Source organism: Microcebus murinus, chromosome 6 (assembly GCF_040939455.1).
Source record: "Microcebus murinus isolate Inina chromosome 6, M.murinus_Inina_mat1.0, whole genome shotgun sequence".
Classification (NCBI taxonomy): Eukaryota; Metazoa; Chordata; class Mammalia; order Primates; family Cheirogaleidae; genus Microcebus; species Microcebus murinus.
Window position 1 is genome coordinate 73,722,613 of NC_134109.1, and position 13,033 is coordinate 73,735,645.

Genomic DNA, 13,033 nt, shown 5'->3' on the forward strand with positions numbered 1-13,033 from the left:
TGGGAAACTGAGGCACAGAAAGGCTATTGCCTTAGGCAAACTTATATAGGGATTTGGAATAAGAGACAGAAACAAGAATCTGGGTTCAGAATCCCAGTCTCGTATTCAGGGAAAAAGGTAGTCAAACACTTGAAAACTCAGGCACACATTCCTTAGGATGGCAGGCCTGGGCAGGCTTACAAAGTAGGGACCGTTGGTCTCTGATGCCCTGCCACCTGCCTGACCCATACTCCCCTGCCTTCCCCAGCACCAATAGCTGTGTCTCCTGCACTGCTGGCTAATCATTAACTTAGGCATCTTTCTTAGCTATGTGTCCAGCAAACCCCAGAATGGGGAACTCCATTATGCTCATTTACACTTAAAAGCAAACTATAATAACCCAAAAGCCTTTAAGGCTCTGAAGCCTGATTCTCTAAATTGCAGGATTTCACACCCTGGGTGGGCTCAGGATGCACAGCAGCAGATGTGATTCCCAGAGCCCCTCACCATGGGCTGTGGACAAGAGGCAGCTGACTGTGTCTCCTACTAAGCACATCCTGAGGGGCCTGGTCCCTTCAGGTAACATGGCGTGATTTTGCTCAAGTTCAATGAGAGTGTGACTCTATACCTCATGCAAAAGCAGCCCCTTCAAATATCCTAAGGTCAATCTGATGTGACTCAGTTTGGCTTCCTGTCAGAGTCTCAGCTATGTGGAGGACGAGACCACACCAGGGGCAGGGAAAGTGGGTTCAGCGCCTTGTGGTGGAGAGATCCTGGAATGGACTCTGTAGACCCTCAGGGTCACTTTGCTTCTCTGGACTACGCTCTCATTTGGAAAGCCCAGGGTTCCATTAGGATTCTCCAAGGTTCCTTCTGCCACGGGGCTGCTTATTCAGTATGAATATCCTCAGGCAGGGGCTGGTACAAGCTGCATCTTGCAGAGTTATAGCATTGTTAGATTACCATAAAGGTTTAATTGCAGCCATGTTTGTACTGTTTTTAGCGATTAAAATACTAACTACCAGGACGACTAATACAGAGTTCAATTAATAATGTATTGAAGCTGTGGGAAATATAAGCTGGCTCTGGTCATATTTTAAAGGGCACAAATTCAAAATGCCCTAAGACATCTGAAAATCAATTTTGTATTTATTTCTTATTATGTGGTATGAAGAACTAAGAATTGAATGCCTACCATATATTGGGTCTTATCCTAGGAACTAACATGTCAGTTAATTTTCACAATAAACGTGGTCACTGAGGCTCAGATAAATCAAGTAATTTGTCTGGTGTGGCAGAACCAGCAAACTGGAGCAATATAAACCCAAATGATTCTTCTGGGAAGAGGATTGAGTAAAAATAAAAGAAAATTAAAAAACAACCCAAATGAGATAGACATTTCTACCTTTTTTTCCTCATGGCTGAAGAACAAAGCCTGGATTGGCCAATTGCTTTAACATATTTTCCTTTCAAATCTAAACCCAATGTTGCTTATACATCTGTTCTGGCTCTCATAACATGACAGACGTTAAATGATGGCGATAATGATAACAGTTAATATTTATTAAGTGCTTGAGTTGAGACACTCTCCTAAGCATTTTTCTATGAATTAACTCATTTAACCCTCACAGTTTTCTATGAGATCAGAACTACTATTCTCATCTCACAGATGAGGAGGATCAAAGCCCAGGGAGGTTAAGTGACAGGTCCAAGGTCACACTCCTAGCAAGTCCCAGAAACCCAGGCAGTTTGCTTCCAGAGCCTGTGTTCTTATAACCCCCCCTGGCTACACTGCTCCCTCAATGGCACAACTGTGACTCACCTCTGGCCATGAGCCTTTGGTGGGACAGGAGTCTCTAAAGAGCAGCGATTGCAAGATGGACTTGTCTTTGTAGAGAGTAAAGATGGACTTGTCTTTGTAGAGAGTAAAAACTGGCTTGAGAAACAATTTATCACGTCTCTATACATGGCTGTGTAGGGAAAAGATCCTCCCACACCACACGTAGGTGGGAAACGTAAAAGGAAACCACATGTCCTGGTCTCCTGAGTCACCTCTGGGGCACATCTGGCCAAGGATTCCTCCCCTGGCGATAGTGCCAGTCAACCACGGTGAGGGTAGAGGTATGCCTAGAACATGTTCTCCCTAAGATCCCTCATTTCTAGTCACTGGTTTTGATTCATGATTTTTCCATGTCTCTCTTCTATTTCTTGTGTTTTCAGTCATTACAAACTATTGGAATGAGGGTTGAGTTTATCAGCTGCTGTGTAGTGTGGTCCGTCTTTTTATTTCTTCTGAACCAACTTCTCTCAAGCACCCAGGGGTTTTCTCTGCCTTATTCTGATATTGTATAAATTGGGATTTGTCTGGAGATCCTAGAAAAAAAACTCTGAGAGGAACCACAGACTCCCAGTGTCTGTCTAGCTTTCCCACTGCCCCTGGGTCATGATTTATATGCATGATGAAATTATTTTCTATCTCTACTGACACTCTTTCCCACTGTTGTAGTTCACCCCCAGCCCGTTTTACTTCAGGATTTCAAGCCTGTGCCTCATTTTCCCGTTTTAAGAAAGGCTGGGGTGTTTCCTTCTTTGGGGGGGAGGGGAGGGGTGAGGAGGCCTTGCTTCAGGGGAGCCCCTTACCTTTCATGCACCCGGCCTCTTTCATCCCCCAGCGTGACAGTCACTGTGCAGTTTTTATTCAGGTCAAATTTTTCACTGTACAAGTGATAGTCTGGAGTCACCCATCCGACCCAGACGCAGGAGGGGTCTTGTCCAGCAAAGATGCGGACAGCGTAGTAGCACTGCTGTGGAGAGACCACAGAGGGGTCAGCAGCCCCCATGGGGGGCGGAGGGGCTCGAGAGACAGAAACAGCACAGTCCATCCCTCCCCCCCCCCCCCCGCCCTTTCTGTTCTGCAAAAGTGCACACTGCTGTAGGGGGAGACCACACTGCAGACCTGGAAGGAAGGCTGAATAGAGACTTTGGCTTCCTAATTTTTCCTTTTTCTGTTTTGCTTTAGTACCTGGAGAAAAGCACATCATCTTCCATGTTTCTGTGCGGACCATTCTGAGCCCAGAAGATGCCGGCCATGGAGTCGGCAGCAGCTGCTCAGAACGGTCCGCACAGAAACTGAACCCTGGCCCTTTCCTGGGTGCCAGGCCAACCTGGGCTGCGGGGAGAGCTGGACACAGTCCTCGCCCTCCCAGAGGGAATATTCAGGGGTCCAGGGGTTGGGGCACTCCTGTGACTTTCTACTTCTACAGCAGGGTCCAAGGCTTTTTTGGGGAAAGTCTTGAAAGCAGTTTTTGCAAAAGCAAAAACCTGTGTTGTGACCAAATGTGCTGTGTGTCCATTATACGCAACCACAGGCAGGCTTGATTAGTGCAGCAGTTCTTACAGGGGCCATATAATTCTTGAGATTATCACTATGTTGTGATAATAACCTACAGCATGAAGGAAGGTGACTGCCTCATTTTTTTTTTTTTTTTATGAAACTGAGGTTTATTCGTAATGAAGTAGCTCTTATTTGTGGCTGTCAAATTTTCTTGAATGGAAGTAAAAAGGATCACCCAGACAAACCTGGGCTTGAACCTCAGCACTGCCAGGTATTCATCGTGTGACTCACACAAGTCATTTGCCCTTCTCTGTGCATAATATTGACCATCACAAGGAGTTGCTGATTAAATCAATTTTAAATGAATTAAATGGAGATGAAATAAGAAGGCAACACAATGTGCCAAGCACATCCCCACTAAGTGTGGGATTCACTGCAGTAAGAATCTTACTCTGGATAACGGTTATCCTACAAGCTCAGGATTATAGGATAACTTTATATAGAAGGGCTGACATACATTTTGTCCATAGACATGATTTTCTGCCAGATGCTAAAGAAGAATGAGAGAAAGGAAGAAATTGGGACATGTTGCCCTCCAACTGCTGTCTGTCTACAGAAAAGGGGACAAAAGTAGCTCCCACCTTCTGGACCAGCTTCCTGCTCCTTCTCATTTGATCACTTTCAACCTTACTCCTGGCACGGCACAGAGACATGGGGAAGCTGACTCACGGAAGTTTACACAAAAGAGCAAACAAAAAGATCTAATTGAGAGCTCTCCAAGTGCTGCTCATTTCAATCAGAAAGGCAGCGTCGGGTCCCTGATGGCAAATGGGCAACAAGTATGCAGTGACGCCCAATTAGGAGCTCCAGGTAGGGCTTCTGCTTTGCAGGGAATAACCATTTTTCTTTCTCCCATTAGAGAAATGCCACAGACGTATTCTGGCAGCATTGAGATGGATATTAAAAGACAGAGTAATTGGCAATTAAAGAGGATCTCTAGACAGATCTTTGCTGTAAGGGGCATATTACCAGGCACAACAAAGAATGAAATAATTAAAACCATAATTGAGCACATTCACTTACTGTTGTTGTATGAGAGAGTAGTTCTTGCATCTGTTTCCTGGGGGGAAGATAATCCACGTTTTAGTTATTCGGCTGTATAGAGAATCCCATTGTTCTGACAGGCAATTGATCTACCTTTAACGATCAAGGCAAGCCTAGGAAACTGGCTATTTCCTAAACACCAGTGACTGCAACCCGTCTTGGGACTTGTTCATTTGTAACCTGCTACCACAAGGCAGGGCTGTGACTTCCAGCTCGTGTCCCTCAGCCCAGATGCTAAGTTAGGGCTGAGAGGGGAGATGGGAGATTGCAGTAATACCGCCAGGGATACCTCTGAATGGGTGAGCCTATTCTCTCAAGCAGCTGTGCTTGTTTAAAAGCTTGGTAGATAGTGAACTCTAGAGAAAACCTGAACAAGACAGCTCCAGATGGCAAACATACATGAATGATTAAAAATAGACATCAGAGAAAAAAAAGACAGCAGGGAATATATTCCTTATCAAGAAGGAAGAAGCCACATCACTCATGGGTTACACAGCTGCAGGGTCAGACAATGCCCACAGCTTTGAAAAGAATGCAGTAGCTACCCCCAGAAACTTCTAATTTCACACAAAAGCAACAACAATTGCACCCTCTCATGCACTCACATTCCTTTTACTCCCAAAACACAGGAATTGTGGGCGGCAAGGAAGCTGCGGACTTCATGCAAAAAGTGCAGAAACTTTCCCACCAGATGTGAGTGTGTTTAGCATGATTGGTTTCTTAATTATGCATTGCACAAACACACAAGTGCACTTTTATGTACACGTGTGCACACACATCCTCATTTCTTTACCTAACTGAAAGCAGAGAGAGCCCTATCCCCAGAGTTCCCGTGCTAAAGCAGAGTGAAAATCAAGCAGAAAGCCAACTTTATAGCAGACACAGCGAGCACCTGTGACAAGCAGAGCTCGCCCTCACCTCTTCTGGAAAGCTTCACCGTCCAGACAGGGGCTGTGGCTGAAGGAGGAGTGGCACTCGACAGGCATGCTTAGACGGCAATAGATCATGTCGGCATTGCTATTCTGTGTGCCAAACGTCTTGTGGGTCACCTTGAGGCAAGGCGGGCTGTCCATGGTGCCATCAATCCTCACGACCTGGAAACACGACAAAGTGCTTGAGCTCACACACTGGAGGGCCTGACCTCGACCCTGGCCCTTCTTCCCTCATCGACATGCACCACATATGGCAAGGCATCCTGAGAACTGTGAGAGTGAGCTTTCGCCAGTGACAGCCAAACTGTGACTCTCATCATTACTTGGAACTTGTCCTACAGAAAATAAAGATCTGCTCCTGGCTGGAGAAATTGGAGATTTAAAGACAGGCTGGTTGGGTTCTCTGCAAGGCCAGGGGTGGAGAATAAATGCCAGAGAAGGGGGTGTAGCATCTGGGAGATACAGTGTAGTATCTGCAGGTAGTCAGATAATATGTCTCAAGATTTTGCCTGTCACTGGGGCAGGAGAACATCTAAGGAAAAAGCACCAGTAAGCCCAAAGCTCCTGAGGAGGGACCCAGCCTAGTCCCCATCTCTGCCACAGTCACAGCCTGAGGCTCCTGGAACCTCCTCTAAATACTGGGGAAATTTGCAAGTCCTGGGCACAAGCACTGCAGGGGGAGCAGGTGGGAGAAGAAACATCAAAACTGGATTTTTGAAATGTGTACGAGAGGGGTTGCTGCAGAGGATACAGTAAACTGAGACTTGTAATAATAATTTTCTTATAAGCTGAGCTTCTCCCTGTTCTCTAGAGAAGAGTTCTTGCCCTGGGGTCTATGAGAGTGCTTAAATATTTGTGTGTGGTTTGTATATTTTTCTAAGCAGAGGGCCTCTAGAGTCTATCAGTTTGGCAAAGGGGGGTTCATGACCTCCAAAAGTTAACAAGCCACCTTTCTACAGTAATGGTCAGGGAGGAGTCAGAGAAATAATGGTCTCTACTATTTATGACTGAGGGGGACGTGGGGGATTAGAGTGATGCCTGAATTCAGACTTGAGGGGAAGTGAAGGAACTTAAAGTTCCTTGAACCTGCCCTGACCAGGGCTGCCATGGAGCTGGTCTGTTTGGCTAACAACACTCTCCCGCCCTCACCTGCCACGGAAAGCCACAGTCAGCTTGCTGGAAAGAGGCAAGCAGATGCAGAGCCAGAAGCCAGAGCAGACTCTTTACAATCCTGGGCTCCTCTCTGCCCCCTAGGAGGTGAGAGTGTCATCATCAACTACCACACCTCAGCTTAAAATCCTGGAGACAGCACCAAAGAAAGTAAGCAGTGACTAAAAGACATCAAGTCATGTGTATATAAAAACATGTATTCAGGACATATAGTCTGGAGTACGCATATTGAATTTTTTTTTTTAAAAAAGCAATATGTAAGGTCTCTGGACACTGCATGACTATCACATTACCAGTGTAGGCACATCTGGAGAAAATGCAGCTGCCCAAAGGCTGGGGATCAGCCTGCCAGGTTGACTGTCTCTTACAAGGCGCCACTGAGCTGCCCTGATGAAGGTGCCTGCAACCACGGCTCTGAGGGCCAGCAGGGAGGTGGTGGATGAGCGTGCAGGACAGGGACTTAGGTGAGCAGCTGTCTGAGGACAGGAGACTTAGTGGGAGCTTAGAGCCTTGGCCCACCTGCCCTGCCAGGCCACCCACGACGTGTCACGTTACCTCTATGTGTGGGTGATCTCTCGGCACGTTGACAAACGTCGGGAGGCGCTTGCTGAACCACATGGCAACGTCTCGGTTCATGTTGACAGCAAAAGGCTCAAAGCCCTCTTGGAGGCCGCACATGGTATAAAACTTGAAGGTACTGGCATCTGTCCCCAGATTCATGCGGCCGATCTGAGACAGCCCCAGAGAGCAGATGGGCACGAAGCCTGCGGAAGAGTCAAAAAGAACCTGCTTCAGCCCGCAGTACCGTCCCAGGAAGCACGATCCTTGCTTCCCTAGGGGCTTTCTGTCCCAGGAGGAAACATGGGACACAACTCTTTGTCTTTCTTCCCGGCACACACAAGCAACAACAAGAGGCCACATGGAGATACCGATGCCCTTAGTAGATGGGAAAGAAGGGGTGAGCTTGGTTCAAAATGATTTGGGAAAAACCATCTTCCAGCTAAGAATATTCTTAAGATGTAAATAAATATCAACTAGAAAAGTAAAACCAATAAGAGAAAAAGTGAAATTCTTTTTTATCTATGCTTTCATTAAAATTGATCTTAGGTTCTGTGAAAACATAAATACTTCCCAAAACAAAACAACACAGCAAGCCCAAAGAATGACTGGATGAGCAGATTTTGTCACAAGAACAAAAAAATGGCTAACTATGTGAGATGATGGATGTTAATTGGCCTCACTATAGTAACCTTTTTACTATCTACTCATATCCCACAGCATCATGTTGTATGCTTTAAATAGGCAAAATAAAATGTATTTAAAATAGAAAACAATGATTTGGGCAAAGTGCCTAATTTTTCTGGGGCTCAGCATCTTCCCCAGTGAAATGAGGAGTTCCGTTTTGTTTTGAGAGTATCATTCCAGCACTGGCTTTAAGAAGTTTTAAATGCTAGCATTATGATCCCACTTGATCCCAAAACACAATTTAGTATGCAAACTCCCACCCTCCTTCCCACCTCAGCAGGAAGGGGAGAGTTTCAAACAGGGGCCAAAGACAACTGCTCTCTTCCTTCCCACAGCTACCGTCTCCCCAAGCTCGCATCTGTATCCTGATCATATTAAAAATTACCATGCAGAATAGACCAAAACAGAAGTTCGAATTGTTTGGTGTTCTTGCTTATGGGCTATTTTTAAATCATAATTGTGGACCAACAAATCAGCAAAGCAGGGAAAGCACTAATTATCTGGGATTTGGGAGGATGTGAGAGGCAGGCAGCTGGAGGACAGCTGAGGCTGCAGAGAGAGCTTGGAGGGGAAGGAACACCTCTGGGGCCGCTGGATAAAGCAGGGGTTAGAGCTCCCCTCAAAGAAAACTATCACACCTCAGCTTAAAACCCTAGAGGCAGCACCAAAGAAATTAAGCAGCGACTAAAAGACATCAAGTTATGTGCATATAAAAACATGTGTTCAGGACATATAGTCTTGAGAACAGGTATTGAAATTTTCATTTCAAGAGAAATTTAAAGGCCAATTTGGGGAACATTTACATTCAACACGAAGAACTTTCCTCCTTAGGCACAAAGGCCAGCTGCACTCTTCAGAGGGAGTGGAACAAGAGGGCCAAATAGAAAGCTACAGATATTGGTGCTTAGCACAAACACCAAATTCAACAACTATCCACACAAACAAGCACCTCCAGAAGAACCAAAAATCAGGTGAGCCATCATAATACCTGGTTTTAACATTATATCAAGGCAGGAGTCACTGCACAGGGCAGAAAAGAGTCTTGTATTGCCTCTGCCACCACTCCCCTGGCAGTGCTGTGCTGGGGAGCAACTTGGGTACCAGCTCACCCACAGTAAAATACAGTGCCAAGCAGACTCCTGAAGCCCCTGAGTTGGATGGCATCTCTAGACCGACCCTGGGCCAGAAAGAAACAGGATGCCCTGAAGGGAAGGACCCAGTCCTGGCAGGATTCACCATCTGCTGACTAAAGAGCCGTTGGGCTTTGAATAAACATCCAAGGTAGCCAGGCAACAGTCACCATGGGCTTTGGGTGAGACTGGGCTGGCTTCAGGTGTAACCTGCCATTGGTGGCCATGAGGGAGTACGATGTTACTCCCCACCCCCAACTCTGGCAGCCCAGGACAGAGGGTTAGGGAAGAGAGTGAGAGACTTTACCTGGTAATCCAGGGAATTCTTCCATATCTTAACCAAGCCCACTGAGGCAGTACCACAAGGAGTCTGCAGGAGTCACAGCATCACTGGGCTTGGGGCAACCCCAGGGCTGATATGGCTGCATAGACCAAAGACGGAGATCACAACCTTCAATTCCCTTTGGAAAACCTGCAAAGCCTTCTCAAGAAAGATGGGTTCAAACAAGCCCAGACTGTGAAGATTAAAATAAATACTAAATCTTCAATGCTCAGACATTGATGAACATCCACAAGCATCTGAAACATCCAGGAAGACATGACCTCACCAAACAAACTAAATAAGGTACCAGTGACCAATCTGGAGTGATGGAGATATGTGACCTTTTAGACAAAGAATACAAAACAGCTGTCCTGAAGAAGCTCAATGAACTTGAGAATGCACTGTTCCTAGAGTGAGTGCTTATATTCTGTTATCTAAGCCACGGTGTTTCTATGTAATTAATGTTTCGTGAGTGAAAAGCAAATCTCTCAAAAACTAGTTGGTTGGCTTTGGAAACTATGAACTCAATTAGGACACAGATGTGTGCTCTAAGTAAGATAGAACTAATGCAATCCTAGAAGAATGACAGTGACATCTGTACAAAGAGCCCCCTCTCAGGGCCACCAAGGACAGAATAGACCAGCAGCCCTACCCCTACTGATTGATCAGTCGATGGAGTGATCAATCTGAGGACTACCCACTCACATGACATCCTGAGCACTGCTTTGCTTCTGGCAGTTTTGTGCTAGGGACTGATAGACAAAATCATCTCCCTTCTATCAACAGAGATGTTTTAAATAAGGAACCCTCAGAAATCTGACTACAGTGTAGAATATGAATTGCCTGTCAGCAAAACTTCTTGGATCTCCAATGGCACAGAGAGCTTTACTATATGCTGTGACAAGATGAAAAGAGAAGAAACTATCTTAATGCCAAGGAGCTTATGAAATGGGGACAAGGAATGGATGTGAAAGGGTGAATGTTTTTGCTGTAACTATCCCTACTCCCAAGACAATATTTTAATTATTACTCTAAGAGGGGGTAACTCAACCCAGAAAACCATCAGCCACGATCATGAATTCATGAAGCATTCCAGTCTTGATGTGAGCAAGGAATAGGATGTCTAAACAAAGTCTTTCTTCTCCTTTCTTCTCCATGAACCTGAATAGTGGAGTAAGTGAGAAGAAGCTATAAAAGCCCAAGTGGGAGGAAGCAACAACAAGGATTTAGCCTTTGGACATGTAAATAATGTCCTAGTTACAGACCTACTGACAATTTAAGGGGAAAAAGGTAGCTCTTACATGAAGCTTTTTTCCCTAAGGAATTTGGGCTCCTCCTCATTCGCAAGCATCAGCAAAAGGGACAGCACTTTACTGAGGATAAAACTGAAGACTCGAGGAGCCAATGGACTTGATCAAGGTCACGAGAAGGGTAAGTGACATAATGAGATGAGATCCTGCACCCTCTGAGTCATAGCCCAGCTGTCAGTCAATGTACAAGAGAAGGAGCGAGAGTCACAGGGGATGAATGCCCCAGACTAAACTGCAGTTATGTCCCAGGGCAGAGGACTGCACTCATTGCAGAGTGTTGTCCCTGTGGGGCAGAAGCCCTTGCTCCAGGGCAGGGAAACCAAAGTCATGGACACAGAACAATGGGAGGCAAAGACTACCGAGGACCTCTTGGGGCCAAGTGGGCACAGCTGGGGCAGCTCTGGAAAGAAGCCGCGGAAAAGCTAAGTCCAAGGCTTGAGTTAGAAAAGAGAAAACCCAAAATGGACAGAGAGAACAGATGAATTCTCTTAAGGCACCAGAACTTTCTTCTGGTGAAAAAGACTTAATAACTGAATACATTTAATTATCTCCCTTCACCTAGATAGGAGGCTCTAGCTAATGATCTCTCCATTTCCAAAGCTTCTTTGCTTAAGACATTTAAACATCTTGTAATTTTATAACTCTGCACAATAGATGAGAGGAACAATAATGATTTGGTAAACTGTAGCAGTTAATATTTACAAAATATTTTCTAAATGCCAGGCTTAGTGCTCTACAGAGTCATCTCATTATTATGCCCATTTTACAGATGAGGAAACTGAGGCTTAGAAAGTTGAATAACTTGCTCAATGTCTGTTACGTGGTAAACTGCAGGGCCAGCATGTGAACAAAGGGAGTTCAGAGAAAGCAATGGGGACCAAGGCCAGGATCACTGGTTCCTAATTATCTAAACTAACATGCTTTGTGACTAACTCTTTCTCTGCTTTTCAAATGATTTTCCAAAGTGTCATGGAGTTGATCAGTCTGCCTCTTGATTAGGCACCTGGAGACCCATGACCACAACGCATTCTAGGCCCCTTTGAGAAAAAAAGGTCATCTCTATACAGGTGGCTACATGACTCTCTGGAATTGATTTGGATAAAAGGATCCATTTGGCAAGGTCACACGGCATTAATATAAGCACTCAGTGTCATAAATAAGGATCTACACTTTACAGTCAAACTCAACCCATAGCCTCAAATGAGACTGGAGAAGAAGAAAGAAAAATAAAAGAATACCTTTCTCCTCACATGCAGCCTAAGAGATGTAACTGCTGACATCTTTGAAGAGGTGTGGGAAGGAAATTTGCAAATGGCATTGTCTTGAGCCAATGTGCATACAGAGTTCTCATCCCAGGAAACAAAAGGCAAGAACATATACATTACATTTTGTAGAGGAACCCAGGTTCTGATAAAGTTGGTATTACAAGGCCTCATACTGATTTTGTGATTGGGAAGCAGGATAGCAGGGAGGTCATCTTCTTATAATTCAGGAGTTCAGAAAGAAAATCCAAATGATAGATCCACTTTCAATCCATTTCGAACTGAAGAAGGACATGAAAGAGAATCACTACGAGTAAGAGAAAAACTGTGGTCTTGGGGAAAGGCAGTTAGATGACTGCTCGGACTATCCTGGGGGTGTTTCAACTACGCAGTGTATCAACCACGCAGCACATGTTTTATATCCATTCCTGCTGATTTCCTGCTAAGCCTTGCAAAGATCGAGTTCAGGGACAACACTGAGATGGTCACAAGCCTTGTAGAAAACATGGGAAGCAAGAGATCATGCTCCCCCGCCATAGCCACACCTGTCTGCAGAGAGAATGACAGGAGACCCTGGGTACCACTGTGTGCGCCAGTAGCTGGCAGTGACACTTTCTGCAAGTAAGTTTTATTTTCTGCCTACTGAAGAGCTGCCAGTAGAATTGGGGGATCTGTTAAACTCTGATAGGCCAATGGGCAGGAACAGCCTGGGCGGCTGCCCCTGCAGACACCAAAGATGTAGCAGGAGGCAGGATGTCCCTCAGGGGAGCGCCTGGCAGAGAGGCAAGCACGGGAGACTGTACCAAAGCCTCTTCCAGATAACACATTCTAAAGTCTGGCGGGATGTTCAGAATTTTATCTTCCCTTCCTTTAAATGGAGGAAAAGAGAGGGTTAATAGCAAAGGCCTCACCTTGGAGGCGTCTCAGCTTTCAGGCACCTCTAGGCAACAACACTGAGAGCTATGATTGTCCAGACCTGGGACCAGCATAGGGAACAATAATTAGAAAAATCCTAATGAAGCAGATAAGGGCATATCACCTATGATGCAGAAGAGGATGGAGGTGACAACTTATAAATAACCCAGGGGAAAAAACAGCCATGAACTGTGATGTCTGCCCCTGTTCCTGCCCCAGAGGGCTAAGACCTCCCCCAGCACTGCTTTCACTGGGGTCTACCAGAAGAACACAAGCATAGAGGGCATTTTAAGGGGGGAGGGACTACAATTTGGAAGATGTTTTTTTAAC

General features: G+C 45.5%; 1 protein-coding gene across 5 annotated transcripts in view; it reads right to left on the reverse strand.

Annotated features, from left to right (window-relative positions):
• The window catches only part of RYR3 (ryanodine receptor 3), a 505,145-nt gene that overhangs the window by 194,918 nt on the left and 297,194 nt on the right, over positions 1-13,033 (reverse strand). For all 5 annotated transcript variants that reach the window (XM_076004231.1, XM_076004228.1, XM_076004227.1 and 2 more), the window contains 4 exons: positions 7,075-7,283; positions 5,336-5,511; positions 4,397-4,433; positions 2,620-2,783 (listed from right to left, as the gene is read on the reverse strand). In XM_076004231.1, the coding sequence (XP_075860346.1) occupies positions 2,620-2,783; positions 4,397-4,433; positions 5,336-5,511; positions 7,075-7,283 (586 nt within the window). The remainder of the gene's footprint in view (positions 1-2,619; positions 2,784-4,396; positions 4,434-5,335; positions 5,512-7,074; positions 7,284-13,033) is intronic.